Source organism: Martes martes (genome assembly GCF_963455335.1).
Source record: "Martes martes genome assembly, chromosome: 5".
NCBI lineage: Eukaryota > Metazoa > Chordata > Mammalia > Carnivora > Mustelidae > Martes > Martes martes.
Genome location: NC_137892.1, coordinates 87,766,019 through 87,786,274, shown reverse-complemented (window position 1 = coordinate 87,786,274; position 20,256 = coordinate 87,766,019). Strand labels below are relative to the sequence as shown.

The window sequence follows — 20,256 nt, the reverse complement described above, 5'->3', positions numbered from 1 at the left end:
TTGTGGGCACTTTAAGATTCTTCTAACATTAAAACAAGAAATTTCTTACCTAATTTAGTATACTCATTCTGTATTCTCATCTTCACCCTAAAGTAAGAGGACTGAAGTATTGAGATTTGAAACCTCTCTACAAAGAGAATACCTTGTTCTTGAGTTCTCTGGCCATTTCTAAGCCCTTCAGCAATACAGAACTGAAAACACCTCACGTATAGAGTTAGCTCAGTAAAATGCCATTTGTTTCCTTCAGAAGATCCCTCCCTTCCAGAGGTGAGTATGAACACAGATTTTAGTAGGTATAGGTCATAAAGAATAAACAATTAAATGCCTTAAAACCAGAAACCATTACTTTCTCTTTCTTCTGTACACTCCAAAGCCCCTATGTTATAGAGGCAACAAAAGTTCAATATACAGTCTTCAAAATCCCCTTTGCAAAGAATACAGTGTACTTCAGGGGTATACATGCTGTCTCTCTGCCAACCCAAGACTCATGACCCATTCCCCAAACCTCAAGTACAGATGCTCAAACCAAAGAGCCACCAATAAGCTAAGTTTGTTAGCTCCACCTGTTTGAAAATAACAGTAAGTATCTTCAAGCATTGTGGGATTTCAAGCGATGGGAGTAGCATTCAGACTGCAAGTCAGTTATGAGTTTAAAGAATGTGGCTACCCTCAGAAGCCAATGAAATGTCCCAGGGGGATGCATGCAATGGGCCAAACACAGAGCAAAGAGTTCGGAAAATATTGGGGGAGGTTCTGAGAATAGAACCAACATCACCATTTCAAGTTATAGAAAGTCAAAGTTATGACAAGTGGTAAATATCACAGTGAAGGAAATGAGCTGGAACATGCACATGCTGAACAAAATTTCCTTACCTCATCTGCCATGAGCCGCTTCAGAGTCTAGGAAACAAGAAAAAGGAGGGAAAAGAAAAAGAAGATAGATCAGTGGAATTCCCCAACACCAAATGGGTTGGGGGGAGAAAAAGAATAAGTTGAAAGGATCTAAGGTACTTTCTACAACCTAAAGATTTCAGCAAACTGTTCCTTACCACATTCTCCCATGTAAGGGGCATGAAGGAGTTTCAAGGTCACTAACATATGACTCTTTGGCAGGGAAAACAAGTAGAGAACCACAAGGACTCTAAGATGACCACTATGCATATGAAACATGCTCAACTTCATCAGTAAACAAGGGAATGCAAACTAAAACCACAGTGAGATATCACTTCACACTCTCACAGATGGCAAACATTTTCTTGTCTGTCTGGCTGGAGAGCAGCAGGAGCTCTCACACAGTCAGCAGTAATGTAAATTGCTATGGCCACTGTGGAAAACAGCACAGCATTATCTAGTAAAGTTAAATACACACATATACAACTCAACACATCAATTTCTATAAATCTATCCTGCAGAAACTTGCATGTACGTACCAGGATGTATGTAACAAGAATGATCACAGCTACACTATAACAATATCTAAAACAGAGAACAATCCAAAGAGCCATCAAGAGTAGAATGGGTAACCTGGTACCATGTACAATGGGGAACAATTACACAGAGAAGTTAAATGAACTCACAAACATTAAAACTAAATGAGTTATTTCTTTTATATTCGGCTTAAAAACACGTCAACTATATTATTATTTAGGAGGTAAAATTATAAACGAATGATTATCACAAATGTCAAAACCATGCTTAGTTGGGCTGAGTGGACAAGTTGTGACTGTGTAAGGGGACAAAGGGGCTTCTGAGGTGCTCACAATATTTTATTTTTTGACACGGATGATCGTTACATGGGTGTTTGGTTTAATAATTCTGTGTTTTATGTTCTCTTCCATATACATGCTGTACTTAAAAAAAATAGCAGGGGGAACCTGGGTGGCTCAGTGGGTTAAAGCCTCTGCTTTCGGCTCAGGTCATAATCCCAGGGTCCTGGGATCGAGTCCCGCATCAGGCTCTCTGCTCAGCAGGGAGCCTGCTTCCTCCTCCTCTCTCTCTCGGCCTGCCTCTCTGCCTACTTGTGATCTCTGTCTGTCAAATAAATAAATAAAATCTTAAAAAAAAAAAATAGCAGGGATGATAAAGCAGGAATTCTCTGTCCTAATACCTAATTTTAAATCTTATTTCTTTATCTTAATGTTTTTACAAGAATATATACAGTAAAGGCCTCTTGACTAACCTTCCTCAACTAATGAAAAACCTGGGGCGCCTGGGTGGCTCAGTCATTAAGCAACTGCCTTCGGCTCAGGTCATGGTCCCAGAGTCTTGGGATGGAGCCCTGAATCGGGCTCCCTGCTCAGCAGGAATCCTGATTCTCCCTCTCCCACTCCCCCTGCTTGTGTTCCCTCTCTTGCTGTCTCTCTGTGTGTCAAATAAATAAATAAAATCTTTTAAAAAGGGGGGGGGGCACCTGGGTGGCTCAGTGGGTTAAGCCTCTACCTTCAGCTCAGGTCATGATCCCAGGGTTCTGGGATCGAGCCCTGCATCGGGCTCTCTGCTCAGCGGGGAGCCTGCTTCCTCCTCTGTCTCTCTGCCTGCCTCTCTGCCTACTTGTCATCTGTCAAATAAATAAAATCTTAAAAAGAAAAAAAAAGATGGGACACCTGGGTGGCTCAATGGGTTAAGGTCTCTGCCTTTGGCTCAGGTCATGATCCCAGGGTCCTGGGATCAAGCCCCATATTGGGCTCTCTGCTTAGCGGGGGGCCTGCTTCCTCTTCTCTCTCTCTGCCTGCCTCTCTGCCTACTTGTCATCTCTGTCTGTCAAATAAATAAATAAAATCTTAAAAAAAAAATTCTCCCCCATAAAAAAAAGAAGAAGAAAAGAAAGAAAGAAAGACTAGCTCTTACCCTGCCACAGAGCTATTTTACTAACCTTTTTACAGATAAGAAAAAATCTCTACCATTATGTTCATGTTCCCCACGTCGGACTCTGATTATATCTGGTTAAACAGTGAATCAACTTTTCCCTCCATGGTCCAGAGGAGGTCAAGCTTCCACTGACTGAGGGTTAATCACAAACCTGAAGCTATAAGAACCTTGCTCAGCATCAACAGAATTTATAGTTACTTTGTGTGTGCTGCTTACTGGGGAGAGAAGGCAGAAGGATGGTGAAGCAGGCAGCAACACTGAAGGAGACTAACACTTTCTTTTGTCACCATCCTTATTCACAGGGGAAACAAGCTACAAAAAGGATGAGTATGTACAATTTAACCACTGCCAAGATTAAACTTAAGTGCACCTAGAGTAACTGCTTCCAGAAACTTGTCCTCCAAACTCAAAATGTTCCTTCAGAACAAAGCAACAACCCTAACAATTCTGGGATGGATGTAACACAGGGAACAGAACTTGGGGCTAATGAATCAGTGCCAGTTGGATTGCTCACAGCTGCAGGCTAAGTTAAAGAAAAGGAAACCAGCAACCAGTTCCTTCTGCCTACAGTTTCATTTCTCTTCTGTTCATCCCTACTACCACTACGTAAGCTTTTGCCATTATTATCTCCTGCTCGACTTACTGCAAAAGCTTCTTAACTGATCTCCCGGCCTCCAGTCTGGTCTACCTTACACCAATCCATTCTGCATACTGTATCCAAGGGCAATCTTTCTAAAATGCCACAATGTCCACAGTATTTCCTCATTTAAAACCTTTCAATGGCTCCCAACTGTCACAAACCCTCTATCTTCTGGGCATCCTGAACTAGCTGCAGGTCCACAAACAGATCTTGCTGTCTCACCACCCCAGACTTTCCTTACGCTGCTCCTTTCCTCAGTCTAGACTTTGCTTTCAAGGCTAACTCCAACAGGCCCTGCAGTAGGATACCAACTCTAATTGGACAAGTACCTCTCCTTATGTTTCCACTGTAATAGGTGCTTGTCTGTCTTGTGGCACCGGTTGTGGATTACAGTTGTCTTTTGACTGTCCGCCTCCTCTGCTCCTTTCCAGACTAAGTTCCTTCAGGGCAGAGCCTGAGACTTAGTCATTGTATTTCCTATGAACAGATACCATAATCTGGGGCTGCTTTCCTAAAATGCCAAGCCCTGAGAAAGCTCTGAAATCAATTCATTGTGTCAATGAAAAAAACTGAAGCCTAGACAGGTAGAGTAAATCACTGAGGTCATGTGATCAGAAACAAGCTGGGTATGAACTCTAGTCTTCAGATTCCAAAGCCTAAAATCTTTGCATTCCCCAAATTCTTCTGCCTTGTTCCCATTTAAGGCCCATACTCTTGCCTTTAGAAACAAAAGTGAATATATATTTTCATAATAAGGAATATACCACATTCCCTTGCTTTCTTTGGTGCATTACTAAAAACAGATTTAATTACTTTAAAAAAATTATCCACACTTTAGCGCTCAGTTTGAGTATGGACAGCAAAAATGATGCATACAGGATCAAAGTTGAACTTTCCCAAAATGTCCAACAGAGGGCAGCAACTACCAGCAAAGCGAATCACCCTATAGGCAAAATTCTGTTTCAAAACCCAACAAAACACCCCAAGAGCAAGCTCAATTCAATTACTGAAATGTAAACCACTGCTAGAGTGTACTGAGGGTGTATTGTTTACTTACTATATGCGTTTTTCTTATAGATCCTCTGTATACTATGCTTGCAAACAGTAAGCTTTACTCAGTATTTTAATTATATCCTTAGTTGCGCTGTGGATTCTGAGATAAAGAACAAGAATTCCCAGATCATATAAAAATATATAAACCATATAAATGACTAAAAATAGGGGTATCCAGGAAGATAAATGCTCCTGGAGCTGTATTTGTGCCTCACCCCCCAGATGCCCAAGCTTTTGTCATTTTCTCTCATCACCCTACCTGTCTCTTAATGCTTCTACTCTCACCATTCTCCTTGCCTGCTGTCAATTCTCTTCTGCCCCCAAACCCCCAAACCAAACCCTTCCTCTCCTAACCTGTTGGGACTAAATACTTTAACTTCCTGTCGCTCCTACTGAGTCTTCCTCTAAAACCTTTAACTACAGATACTGAAAGAAGCATACATACTAAATGAAATCTTTTTAAAAATATCAAAATCTGCTCATGAATACAGATTAATAGGAACTATTAGATAAAAGACAGTAGAATGAACAAAGCGCCTAATTTCTCCCCTTTTGAAAACCTTCTAAATCTACAGTAAAAGATTCTTTTTGGAAAGAAAACAATGATGGAAGGAAGGAGACTCTCAGGTTGGGAAGAGTAAGAACAGCACAACTTCAACCAAATTTTGAAGCTGGGAAATAAACAGACTAGTGGTAAACCCAAAAGACCTAAGAAAGCTGAGTCCTAAACCAGAAATATGAAAACACAATAACCAATTGTAATTATATTTAAAGACTATCAAAAGGCACAAGAATTAGCAGCATGAGGTACCTATGGAAATGGGGGCTGGAAGGAGGAGGAGCCTAAAAATAAGACTGGCTGGCAGCTGTTTAAGAAGCAGTTCCTACACTGGGTGGAGCTCAATTTCAGGACCCTGGGATCAGGACCCAAGTCAAGATCAAGAGTCAGACACATGTGCCCCAAATTGTATTTAATTTTAAATAAATTTAAATTTAAAAACTAATATTTTGTTGTTATTATTATTATTATTAAACTTAAGTATGTTTGGAATATCCTGGATATGTGAATCTACTTTCACCCGTAAATTTTATCAAATCTAAATATACTTCAACTTGGGGCGCCTGGGTAACTCAGTCAGTTAAGCGTCCAACTCTCGGTTCCAGCTCAGGTCACCTCAGGGTTGTCAGATGGAGCACCATGTAGGGCTCTACACTCAGTGTGGAGCCTGATCCATTCTCCTCCTCTGCCTGTCCCTCATCTACTCCCCACCCAACCCCTTCCCCATGCACTCACATTCTCTTTAAAATAAATAAAATCTTTAAATATACCCCAACTATTTTTTACCAAAAATTTAGCATATATATTGAGATGTGCTATAAATGTAAAACATACACTGGAGTCCAACTTAGTGTTAAGAACAATATAAAACATCCCATTAATGCTGTTATATGTATTACATACTAAAATCTTATTATATATTGGATTACCTATATTAGTATTATTTTTTTTAAAGATTTTATTTATTTATTTGACAGGCAGAGATCACAAGTAGGCAGAGAGGCAGGCAGAGAGAGAGAGTAGGAAGCAGGCTCCCCGCTGAGCAGAGAGCCCGATGCGGGGCTCGATCCCAGGACCCTGGGATCATGACCTGAGCCGAAGGCAGAGGCTTTAACCCACTGAGCCACCCAGGCGCCCCCTAAATTAGTATTATTAAAATTAATTTTACATGTTTCTTTTTGCTTTTTTCTTTTTGCCTCTTTCTGTGGCTGCCAGAAAATCTGGAATTACTTATGGGACTCACATTACATATCTATTATACAGGTCTATTCTATAGTAAAGTGAATGGTTAACATACGTATTACCTGTGCATCTTGAGTTCCAATCAGTTAGTCCCTTACTTTTTTTTTTCCCTCTTAAAGTAGGCTCCATGCCCAGCATGTCATCCAACATGGGGCTTGAACTCATGACCCTGAGATCAAGACCTGCACTGAGATCAAAGGCCAAATTCTTAACCAACTGAGCCACCCAGGCCCCTCTTGTTAGGCCCTCATTCAACATTAGCAGACAACCCAGTTTATCAGACATTTGAGAAACAGCTAGACTAATGTAAGATTGGCAGGGGGAGGGGGGACATGTCATTCAGACTATGCAAAAAGATTTTCAAAATCACTAATATCCACAAAAGGGAACATAACGCCATTTTAAAAAGAAACATTCAGACGAAAAAGAACCTGTAGAAGTTGAAGATAAGAGAACAGAAACTCAAGAGAAAGCAATAGGACTAGAAGTTAAGAATTGAGGAAATCTCCCAAAAAGCAGAACAAAAACACAAAGATGGAAAAATAAGAGAGAAAAGATAAGCAAAGATGGTTCAATACACAAATAGGAGAAAACAGGGGAGAAAGTTACCAAAGAAATAATTCAAGAATATTTCCCAATACCAAAGGGTAAGTCTCCAGCAGAATGGATAAAAATAGACCACACAGAGGCATATTATGGTGAAATTTCAAAACACTGAATACAAAGAATATTCTACAAGATTCGACAGAAGGGAGAGAAATTGGTCATATACAAAGTAACGAGAACAAATTTGGGTTTTTTAACAATACACCAAAAGATAGATGACAACAGAACAAGCTTTTTATTTATTTATTTTAAGATTTTTTTAAAATTTATTTGACAGAGAGGGAACACAAGCAGGGGGAGTGGGAGAGGGAGAAGTAGGCTTCCCGCTGAGCAGGGAGCCTGATGTGGGGTTCGATCCCAGGATCCTGGATCATGATTTGAGCCAAAGGCAGACACTTAATGACTGAGCTACCTAGGCACCCTCCAGAACAAGGCTTTTAAAAATATGAAAAATATAATTTCAAACCTAGGATTCTATATCCAACAAGACAATCAAATGTTGGGTTCAGTATAGGCATTTTCAGAAACTTAAGCTTTCAAAAATTTATTCCCATGCATCTCAGAAAGCTACTGTAGGATATGCTCCACCAAAATGAGGGAGCAAACCAAGAAGTAAAGGACTTGAAACACAGCAACAGGAGACCTAACGCCTGAAAGAGCTAAAGAAAATCCCTAGGACAAAGATTCTAGAAGACTGTTCTTTGCCAGAGAGCACAATTAAAAGGGGACCGTGGGACCTGACTCCCCATACTGTCACCACCATCATCCACTTTTGTTCTGGGCTTTTAAACTGGTAATACCTGGTGAGTCTGACCCAGACAGATTCTTGGCTTATTGGAAACATGTTAATAATTTCTTCCCTTCCTTCCTTGGTCTACTGCCTGGACCTCAAGGACACTCAATTCCATCCCACAGAGTTTTTCTAGTTTGACTTATCCAGAAGAACAAAGATTGGCCACAGTAAGCTTAGAAAAAGAAAGTATAAAGCAGTATAACTCCTCTGACCATATTCTTCTTGGATTCCTAGTACTTGACCCTCACTACAGCCTTGCCAGATGCTCAACTATGGTGACTCCTGATCCCGGGATTGTGAGTTTGAGCCCCAAGTTGGGTGTAGAGATTACTTAAATAAATAAATAAGGAGTAAAAAAAAAAAATATATTTCTAAAGGTCATTAGCTGGTACCAGAAAAGAGCTCAACAAAATGGCATTTACCAAAATGACCTTCATCTTTTCCAAAAGATGCTCTGTGTTATCAAATCTTATTCAAGTGAACAGAAATTGCTCAAAGGTGCACCGCATCAAAAGTAACAGCATCGGGGCACCTGGGTGGCTCAGTGGGTTAAAGCCTCTGCCTTCAGCTCAGGTCATGATCCCAGGGTCCTGGGATCAAGCCCCACATCCGGCCCTCTGCTCAGCAGGGAGCCTGCTTCCTCCTCTCTCTCTGCCTGTCTCTCTGCCTACTTGTGATCTCTGCCTGTCAAATAAATAAACAAAATATTAAAAAAAAAAAAGTAACAGCATCAAATGGGGTGCCTAGATGCCCCATTCAGTTAAGGGTACACTCTTGGTTTCTGATCTTGCAGTCATAAGATCAAGCCCCGAGTCAGGCTCTGCACACAGCAAGGAGTCTACTTGAGTTTCTCTCTCCTTCTCCCTCTGCCCCTACCCTGCCCCCACTCTCTCTCTCAAATAAATAAATATTTTTAAAAAGTAACATGATCAAAAATAAATACACTTTAAAAATAAAACAAAATATATTTGGCTGGCTACTGCCCTGCAGTAAGACCATCCATCAACATAAAAATGGAAAAGCTGTCCCCTCAGTCCCCCTTCCAGAGAACAATTCAAGGCTCTGATTCACTCACCACATCCTAATGTAATATGTGGTAAGATAAATCTTTTGGTTACCGTCTACAGGAAATAAACTTCCTAGACACTTCACAGTTTGGCTTCTATAATAAACCAAAAATAAAAAAGTCCAAAGACCCCAAGGTATGCCTTGTGAGGCAAAACTAATCATGACTTAATGACTATGAAACATACCCTGATTATTATCATAATAAATGCAAATGAACTATAAAACTTCTCTTCCATCCTGGATTTGTTGTGGTGGTGGTTATACCTATTAACACTTCAGCTTTTAAAAAGTGAGTAGATAATGGGGTCCCTGGGTGGCACAGCCAGTTGAGTGTCCAACTCTTGGTTTCTGCTTGGGTCATGATCTCAGGGTAGTGGGATCGAGTCCCATGTTAGGCTGCGTGCTCAGCAAGTAGTCTGGACTCCCCCTCCTAGCACTCTACCCTTCCCCTCCTTGCCCACACATGCTGTCTCTCTTCCTAAAGAAATAAATAAATCAATCTTTAAAAAGTGAGTAGATGGGACTAAACATGGCAGTCTTTTAGATACAGGTTCCCTCTGTTTGTTTGCCTAGCAACAGAACTGGCAAATTTTTAAACTCAAGGCTGTAAGAAAATCATTCCAGAGACTGACTCACCTCTACCCAACTCCCTGAATCTTTAACTTTTCCCACTCAGCAGGAAAACAGGACAGAATTCTCTAACAATTAAGGATGGTCTCTTGGCACAAGATGTTCACATAGTCAAACAAAAAGTAGGTAGTATCCTTAGCAGCAGAGAGGTTGGCAGGGATCTAATAAGAGAATATGATTAAACTTAGCTTTAAACAGAGTATATTACATAGTAAAAAGTGTTTCCAATTCCTACCACGGTGCTTCACAAGAACAGTTAATCATGGATGATAATCCTATGAAACATGTGGCTCATGCACAGACAATATAAATCTCCAGTTGCAAGCCTGTATCTCAGTACTTTCCAAATATTTTGTTCAGGCTAACGTATTTAATCTTTTTAAAAATTGTAACTGACGTATATTGATATACAGTATGTTTCAGGTGTAAAAAACAGTGACTCAACAATTACATATGTTATCGAATGCTCACCAAGGTATTACGGTATTACTATATTCCTTATGCTCTATTTTTTATCACCATGACTTAGTTTGTAACTGCAAATTCATAATCTCCTTCACCCATTTCTTTTGCTCATTCCTCCACTACTCTTTCTCCACCTTTTAAAAAAATTTTTGTTCAGGCTAATACCACACATATCAGAGCTCTTGGCTAAATGACTACCACCAGAAGATTCTAAGAGGCCCAGAGGCCCAGGCTCCCTTGGAACTACAGGTTTTCTTAAAATACCTATAATCACAAAGCAATTCACTAACTGCCTCAGGATGGTCAACTCATACCTCTCCCTCTCTGACATCCATCCTTGCTCAAGGGCTTTCTAATCTAGTATAAGGGACATGTTTAGAGTGGTAGATAAAATTCTAAGATGTTCCCCAAGATTCCTAGCCGGCATATGCATCCTGTATAATTACCAGGACTGTATGACAGGATACCACTCCTGTGATTAGGTTCTATTATTCGGCACAACTGACTTTTAAGAAAAGGAAATAATCTGCATGGGCCTGAACCAATCACACTTGCCCTTTAAGTCTGAGGTGAGATGTTAGAGACACTAGGACTCAATATGTCATTTCTGAATTGAGCATGAAGGGCTCCAAATGGCAAGAACTGAACTCAGCCAATACTGAATGAGCTTGGAGGCAGATTCTCCCCAAGTGACTCCAGATCACAACTGGCCTCTGATAACTCTTGAGAATGCAGCCACACTATTCATGTTGGACTTCTGACTAATGGAACTATGAGCTAATAAGAGGGTTTTGCTTTAAACTGTTGAGTTTCTTATGTAGCAGGAGGAAACTAATGCATTAAACTGAGAAAATTACAATTTATCTAGAACTTTGGCTAAAGGAAAAGACTATGACTCCTCGTTTATTTATTTATGGTATCCTAAAAAACTACAGGTACGATTTTGAGCAAATCACTTTAATTCTTCGTGCTTCAGTTCCCTTATTTATTAAAAACAAAGCCAAAGCAGACACACATCTCCTGGGAACTATGAGATCATAAAGTGGAGTGGTAAGAGATCATTCTGTAAGGTAACTGCAATGTTATTATTACATAAAGACTTGTTTTAAAATACACACCTGAAGAGTGGACTAGTTGACATTGTGCTCCAACAACAAAAGGAAAAAAAACTATTCCTCATCTATCAACTATACATTTAGCCATAGTCAGTCATTTCGCAAAAAGAACTAAAGAACGTACCAAGGGCAGGCTCTCAATATCTTTTATCAGACTGTTTATTGTAACTGCTTCTGGGGATCAGACTGTAAGTTGCTTAGGGGCAGGAACCCATGTCTTGTTCATTTGATGTGGCCACTATTTAATAAATATTTTAAAAATTAGCATCAGTATAGGTTTAAGAGCATAATCCTAAGCATAGTATATTCATTCATTAATTCCTTTACTCAAATTAGGCAAACCTAGGAAATTCCTTAAGTTAAAGTCTGTGACAATGTGACTGTTATGGACAGGTCAGTCAACCATGAGACCAAACCTTGAAGAGTCATGTCTTTCCCTATACATGAAAACAGGGGATGCTCATTGGTACTTGACACACTTTGAGTTGACCTTGAGGAAAATATCCAACTATGGGACACATGTCACCTAGGGAGTCTTCCACATCCTTTGAAAAGCAGTAAACCCTAAGACACAGGCTACCTATAGGTAAAATGGAAATCCAACAACAATCTTCTTTCAGATCCTCAGGAAGGACCAGGTAAGGTATGTGTCATTTAGAATCATACAGAGCAGAGAGCATGGTCTGGCTCTGATTCGTCTCTTTATTCTATCACAGTAATGACATTCAGTTCCTTAGGATAGTTCCTTAGGCAACAGGAAGTTATGTGCACTTGAATTCAATTACCGATGAATCCCATTCCAGCTCGGACAAAGAATTTGTCACATCTCCACTGAGCGACAGTAAGGGCAGGCTGAGTTTTTCTTTTTATCACAGTTGCACTCTTATCTTGAGGACTGTATCATTTCATAAGGCTGGTATGAAAAGTAATAAAATGGATGGAAAGTGCTTTGTAAAAATTAAATAATATATGGTGGTGGAACCTATGACACTTTTCAGCCTCCCTTCTTCAATTCCCACTCCTCATTTAGAAGTCAATTATAACTAAAGAGAAAAAATAACAGGTATCTTCTAATGTAGAGAACTTCAAATGTAGAGAACTTTCCCTTCCATTTTCAAAGAATGGCCCAAGGATGACACTGAATTAAGTCAGTATTTCATCTACCATTTGCAGAGAAAAAGACTAGATAGATTCTGACATCACCACTTATTGGTGTCAAAAGCCTAAACCTAAGAGTTGTGCAGAACTGGAGTACCCACTTCCAGAAAGAAAAGAAAAGAGATGGGAAGGGAGGGGAGGAAAAGAAGAGAAAGCGGGTATCTCCAAGAAAAAGGAAGACTAAATGAAAGGCACAAAAATGACCAGGAACTGAGAAACATCAACTATAAAGCTAACTCAGATTAATAAGTTAAATGGGTTTAAGGGAAAGAAACCTGAAGATTATATAGCAGTCCCCAGAAACGGAGATGGCTCACTCATGCTCAACATGATCACTATGGGAAAACTGCTAAAGGAGTCAGACTTTTGCAGCTCATCCATTTAAGTTTCATGCTGCCTTAGCAGCCCCAAAGCTCAACTCAGAACTAGACAGTTAGCTTGTTAAAATTCACATAAGAAAAGAAAGGAACACAGTAGAGGACAGTCCAAGATCTCTTAAACCTAATTAAGAGAGTTCTTGGGGCACCTGGGTGGCTCAGTCAGTTAAGGGTCTGCCTTCGGCTCAGCTCACGATCTCAGGGTTCTGGGATTGAGCCCCAGGTCAGGCTTCTCCCTCTCCTGCTCCCTGTGCTTGTGTTTTGTCTCTCCCTGTCAAATAAATATATAAACCTTTAAAAAAAGAAAAAAAAAAAGAGCCCTAATTAAGAGGGTTCTTTGAATCTACCCCTGCCTTCCAGAGCCAGTATCTTTTTACTGACCCCACCCAGGATGCCCTGAGAGATTCCAGGCAGTGATGTTTGTCAAGTATGAGTTAGAAATGTCCTACAAAGAACATTAGGTAATTAATCATTACCTGTTTCAGTAATTTAGCTATAAATCTGAAGCAATTTACTTAGAAATGCAAAGGAACAAACTCAATTTCCATACAACTGTCTAAATCAGTTGGTGAGAGTCTGCTTTCAAACAAATCACATTTCCCAGCTATGATTAAAATGAAGGAAAACTATCTTAACATTAAGATTCAATCCTCTGACAGGTCAAAATACATTCTAATAGTCCTCTGTTAGTTCAAGAAGGCAAGCCTCTTAGGGAAAAGGAGAAGGTAACATTTTGCCTACCGCTCAGCTCATTTTAAAGCCCGGGACTGGCATAGCCTGCATCCCAGATAGCTGATAGCCTAGAGAAAATAAGGGGAGTCTACTCAGGTTTCACTATTCTAGCTCAGCAGAGCAGGTGGAAACCAGGCTGGGAACATTGCATTCCCCCTACAAGTCCATCCAAACTAACTGCCAGCCCCTTGCACTATGAACCACCCATGGATGGGGACAACAAGCTGCCAACAGAGAAAGTGTTCATATTCTGGGAGTCCTAGTTTCCTATCAAGTGTCACAAGGTGTGGCAGACATGACCATCTCTTTTGCTGTCAGGAAGGAAGTGCACATATATTCTGTCATCTGGTGAGAGATCAGTAAGCAAAACTTCCTCCCTTTCAAACATCCTAAGGTTCTGATAAAACTTTTGAACACACACAGCAGTATCCCCCACTTGTCAACAGTTCATGTTAGGCCACTTTGCGTTTTTGAAGACCTGTATCAGTACCTGTTTTTGCTAACTGTAAGAAATCCTTAAAAGATTTTCACTTTTATTTTAAAAAAAAGGGGGGGTGAAAAGTGAAAATAGCATCCAGCATTTGTTTTGCAGGGAACTATTATGCGAGAGGCAGTGCACACCCGGAGCAGGGCTACGCTCAGCATCTCAGCATCAGGCCACGGTAAATTTGAAGTGTGTCTGTAAGCATCTGTGCTTTATCTCCATTTGTTCTGTGCCTCTGTTAGCAAGATGTGGCCTAAGTTACTAGAAAAGCCTGAGAGGTTATTTTTAGGAATGCTCGAAAATGTTTCTATATAAATTACTGGTAAGTGCTTCTTTGCTTTATGTCATTTTGGTTCATGAAAGATTTCATAGGAACATCAGATGGGGCGGGGGCCTATATAGAAAACAATAAATAATGTTAACCTATTTTCCCAAAATTTCAGCACCTTTCTCCAGTTGCAAATACTGATCCTTGTTCTTCACTTTCTTAGTGTGGGCCTTTCTCTTTATTGCCTGAGCTTAGATTGTAATTGCTCCTTTAAAAAGGGGGTGTTGTCCACTCATTTGGAAACAGTCAGTGACTCAGGAATGCTGTTTCCCAATCTCCGTAGCAACTGTTTTCTCCTCCCTTGCTGTGATGTGAGTAGCAGGACATCTACTCTTCCTCAAGGGTTAGCACATGTATGACACACCCAAGGCCTGGCTGACAGGAAGTTCCTGCAGCTGATATTACTTCTGCATACAGGGACCAATGAGGCCACCTTGTTTTAAATCCCATTCTCAAACCCTTCATTTCGAAATGATGGTTACACCTCTTTTCCTATCCACACATCATTCCTAAACACCCAGAAATAATCATAGCCTACTGATAACAGCTTAACTGATCCAAAAATTACATTACACAGACATGATCGTATGAAAACATTTTCTTTAAATCTAGAATAAGATCTGATTTTGAGAAAATCTTGCAGGGGAGAGAAGCAGGAGAGCATGAGGTGAAATCTTATTATTCCTCTATCACCAGAAATACAAGTAAGAGTTAAAATATGGTGCTGCTGATAGTTCCACACTACAATTGCTAAAAGTATGTTCTAACACAAACATACAATTTCAGGCCAAAGTCCTTGGGCTACAAAATGTAAACATAAAAATAAATAACAAATGGAAAGCAAGGTAGGGGACTGTTTTATTTACATACACACCTGTATTTTTTTTTAAAGATTTTATTTATTCATTTGACAGAGAGAGAGAGAGAGTGACAGCTAGAGAGGGAACACAAGCAGGGCTGTGGGAGAGGGAGAAGCAGACCCTCCCCTGAGCAGAGAGCCGGATGCGGGGCTTGATCCCAGGACCCTGGGATCATGACCTGAGCCGAAGGCAGACACCTAACAAGTGAGCCACCCAGCAACCCCCACATCTATATTTTCTTATAAATAGGTGTTTCACTTTTATAATAAAAAAATACATTTCCATTTATAACAAAAGTAGCACTTTTCAAAGATTAGAAAGCTAGAAAATGTTTATGATACATTGTTTTAAAAGCAAAAAACTTGTGTAAGCTATAATTGCAACTCTGTAAAAATGTTTGTGCACAGACATAATGACTAAAATATTCACACACTAAGTGAAATAAAAAATGAAAAGTAGAAATTTGGGGTCTAGATACTGTTATTTTAAAAATATATGTATATGATTAAAAAAAAAAAGAGCGTTAAAAAAATCATGGCACAGCACCTAAAAGCAAAGCAACATTGTCCAATTCCCTTATTTAAAATGCCCACTAGTATTTACTCTTCTCCAGTAGTACTCTGCTTAAGGAAACACTCTGGCAGGGCACAGTTAGGAAAATTAGGGGTAACAAAGCAATGGGAGAAAGAATAATGAGGGGTGCCTGAGTGGCTCAGTCAGTTAAGAGTCTGCCTTCAGCTCAGGTCATGATCTCAGGGTCCTGGGATCGAGCCCCACATGAGGCTCCCTGCTCAGCAGGGGGTCTGCTTCTCCCTCTGCCTCTGTCACCTGCTTGTGCACTCTCTCTATCACTTTCTATCTCAAATAAATAAAATCGTTTTTTTTAATAATAATGAATAGTCTAAAAGCTAGGTCACCTAAATACATGACCTTAAGCAAATTAGTACCTCCAGGCCTCAGTGGCCTCCTCATATTAAGATGAGGAACCTGGATCAGATCATTTCTATGGTCTTTAGAGGCCCTTAAAGACTGTGCTTAGTTTACTACTGCTCTTTTTGAGGGTAGCCCAATGCCTGCTGCTTGCCTGATAGTGCATATCCTACAGTGGCTTCTCACCACTTCTTCTTGTGGTTTCAATCACAGGAAACAGACGTCATCCATGGGCCTAGAAGTAAGTAACGAACAAGCCCTGGCGGATGCAAAGAGCTGCCAACTAAAGCCAACTCCCATCTTTCTAAAATACAAGAATCAAGAAATCACTAGAGACTTTATCCCTGGGGAGCCTAATACACATCTTTCACAAAAACTAACAGAACTAAAAATATCTCTGTAGGTCCCATGCATGCAGACATGATAAGACAATTTTAGAACAGTCTCACTCTACTTTGCTTCTATGACCAAATGAAGAAATTGAAGATTAGCTATGGGTAGGAGTATAAGTTTTTAGAAGGGGGGAAAAAAGGTCACTAGCACCTTCTATGGAGACCTAGACATATCCTGAAGACTTGGGAGACTCATCCTTGTCTTCTTTATCTAATATTCTATGTAAACCTTTCAATAGCCCTAAAAGACCATGATACCAAGAGATTAAAATAATATGGGGACTTACCAATTATTCACTTTAAATGTATGCTAACAATCCCCACAAAACTGGGTCAAATACTGCTCTCATTTATAGTGCTGAAAGCTGGCAGCCCTGTAAACCCTTCCTTTCAAAATGATGGTTTGAAAGTTGGCAGAACTATCTAAAATAACACAGAGATTTTTAATCCTACAGACAGTTTCTTTCATTAAACACAAAACTAGAAGATACTATCTCTAAAGAATAATAAGCTTTTCTCAACAGAGTTCTTCTGGTCAGATATAGTTAACATTAGTGGTTCTCTTCACTTCAGTTCCCTTGGTCAGAGAGGACTAATGTTTTTAAACTGCCAATCTCCTACATTAGACCATAGAAATGGAGGACCTTGAAAATCATCTCAAGACTCCCAAGACTAACATTAAAACTAAAATACATAAGAGGATATTGCTAATGTGAGCAAAACACCACCAATGGGCTTAGGCACCTCACAAGCAAGATGAAAAATAAGATCCCCCCAAAAAGCTGCCTCTTCCCTCTCTATATATATTATATATAATACATATGTGGGGGTTTTTTCATTCACAAAAGATTAAAGAACACTTCAAAGAGCAGGCAATCAAAACCCATACTGCATTATAGGAAACTTTTTTTTTTTTTAAAGATTTTATTTATTTACCTGACAGACAGAGATCACAAGCAGGCAGGCAAAGAGGCAGGCAGAGAGAGGGGGAAGCAGGCTCCCCGCCGAGCAGAGAGCCCGATGCGGGGCCCGATCCCAGGACCCTGAGATCATGACCCAGGCCAAAGGCAGAAGCCCAAACCACTGAGCCACCCAGGCGCCCCAATATAGGAAACTTTTAAGAAGAAATAATACAGCCCAAAGATAAATTCTGATTGTCCCCATGGTGGGATTTCCCACCTGAGCCCACAATTTGGCTATCCAGTTTTGAGATCCAGCCAGAGTCATATTTTTAAAATCTAGATTTATCGCTCAAAGTCTGAAAAGATGGGTGTGTTAAAATTGATAAGGATTGTAAATCAAAAAATTTAACAATCTAAATTCCATCTAAGTATTAGAAATGATCTGCTGAAACATTAACACTTATCTATTCTGTTCTTGGATATGCTGATTTACTGTCACCATCACACATTTGCATGGCCAAAAACTGCTCATCAACATGCACCATGACATGCTACAAAACACTAATTTTCAGTCCTGCTGTCTGCATGTTTCTACAGAAAGAGAACCTAAAAGCCCTTAACAGGAATAAAATAATCCCTATGGGGGTGTCTGCGTGGCTCAGTCATAAGCATCTGCCTTTGGCTCAGGTCATGATCCCAGGGTCCTGGGATAGAGCCCTGCATTGGGCTCCCTGCTTAGCGGGGAACCTGTTTCTCCCTCTCCCACTGTTCCTACTTGTACTCCTTCTCTCGCTGTGTCTCTGTCAAATAAATAAAATCTTTAAAAAAAAAAATCCCTATGAAGTGGCTTCACCTTTCTTAAATGATGGATCTCCCATATAAATCCTCTTGACTGCTATAACTGGGCCATTTTCTTTACCACAGCCACACATTCTTATCTCCGATCCTCTGTTCACATCGCTCCCCACACCATGAAATCCCTTCCCTTCTTCTCTGCCAACCCTTGTATTTCCCTCCAAGGGCAGACATATTCCACATCTTCTATGAAATTAACTATAACTGTCCACAATTATACCCTAGATCTTTTATCAAATTTGGGACATAAGGACAGGCCTTTGAAAACATTCATGCTGGATCTCTAATATTACAAGAAAAGATCAAGAAAAGTGGAATGATTTGCCCAGAGTTCAAATGGTTAATCAATAGCAGAGTCTGACTAAACAGCAATATTTGGAAAGAATACTTCAGAGGGAATGGAAGATAAGAGTTCTACTCCTAGGTCTAGCTATAAATGTGGACAGACTACTTTCCTAGACCCACATTTCTAAATAGTTTGAATGAAATAATTTTTAGCATCCTTTTCACTTGCAGCATTCTAAGATTCTGAAACTTTGTTCTTCTGACTCACCGTCCAGTACTCATTCCACTTAATTCCTTCAGTTCTCTGAAATTCTACAGCCTTTACCCTCTGTGTCCCTAGCCTCAGCTTTTCCTACCCATTCTCCTACTAACATGACTGAGATGACAATGTATTAAAAAGCAAGGGCTGAACAGGACACGTGATAGGACAACCACATGACTTCCTGATCTTTAGCCTTTTGGATCCATGTGGATTCAGACAAGAAAAACTCTACTCTCTACTCTCTGCCACTAGTCATAGAGAAAATCCTAGTTCCGGGTACCCAGATCTCTATGGCAATGTCTTAATTATTAACCAAAGGCAAATAACTGCCAGGTCTAAAGAACAAACATCAGTAGGCCCCAGACTCAGAAGAGACCCTGGAGTTATTAACCATTCACAATCCTTAGAGTCAAGTTTCAGGGCCACAACGAGAGGATTTTAAAGATACCATATGCCACTTCTAAAATACAGAAAAGAGGAGCACTGGGTGGCTCAGTGGGTTAAAGCCTTTGCCTTCGGCTTGGGTCATGATCTCAGGGTCCTGGGATCAGCCCCGCATCAGGCTCTTTGCTCAGCAGGGTGTCTGCTTCCTCCCCCCTCTCTCTGGTGGCCTCTCTGCCTACTTGTGATCTCTGTCAAATAAATAAATAAAATCTATTAAAAAAATGATAAAATACAAAAAGATAACTATTAGAGGTGGTCTAACAACAACCTCCTCCTTCTCATTTGTCACCACTGCTTGCTGCTCTCATCAGTTTAAACAACTAAAAACAACTGACAGGTGATGTTATTAGAGGTGTTTCATTTACAAAGAAGATAAGGTTGCATTTTTAAAAATAGTAATTGGCAACTTCTTAATAACTCATGAGCCAAAGGAAAGACTGGTTTCGATACACTGAAATAGCTACCTCTTCATGCCTAAGAAAGGTTTAATTATAATTCTTGCAAAGACTCCAAAGTCTACATGACTAAATGCAAAAAGCAGTTAGCCATTTAACCACTGCACTTTGTCCATCTAGACCCAAACTTCTTTCCCACCAAATGAATTGGAGGACAGCCCAGTTTTAATTGACCACAGTCATCAAATAACTTAACAGAGGACATCAAAATTTTCTATGGAATTCCTAGCAGTGAATACTCTTTTATACTCCAGGTGCAAAAACTGGACACTTGTAAAATGTCAGTACAATGTAGTGAATAAGATTTTTTTTTTCATCAGCTAGATCTCAGTTTGAATCCCAGTTCTACGAGCTAAAGCATGCTGCTTGATCTCACTGAGTCTCAGTTCAATTACCTATAAAATGGGAATTATAATAGTGCCTATAAGACTGAGGTAGAGGGGTGCCTGGGTGGCTCAGTGGGTTAAAGCCTCTGCCTTCGGCTCATGTCATGATCCCAGGGTTCTGGGATTAAGCCCCATATCGGGATCTCTGCTCAGCAGGGAACCTGCTTCCCGCCCCTCCTCCCCACCCCCTGCCTCCCCCACCCTCGCCTGCCTCTCTGCCTACTTGTGATCTCTGTCTGTCAAATAAATAAATAAATAATCTTAAAAAAAAAAAAAAGACTGAGGTAGAAATTAATGAGATAATGAATCGAAAGCTCTTTAGCAGAGTCCTAGGGCTTTAATAAGTATGCAACAAACAAATGCTCTT

The 20,256-nt window shown here is 40.1% G+C and overlaps 1 protein-coding gene across 2 annotated transcripts in view; it reads right to left on the bottom strand.

Moving 5' to 3' along the window:
- DIAPH1 (diaphanous related formin 1) overlaps positions 1-20,256 on the bottom strand; it is a 96,584-nt gene that overhangs the window by 69,495 nt on the left and 6,833 nt on the right. The window contains exon 2 of one of the 2 annotated variants that reach the window (XM_080803815.1): positions 874-900. The exons of the other annotated variant lie outside the window; for it this stretch is intronic. Within the exon in view, the coding sequence (XP_080659941.1) occupies positions 874-900 (27 nt within the window). The remainder of the gene's footprint in view (positions 1-873; positions 901-20,256) is intronic. 2 annotated transcript variants of the gene reach the window in all.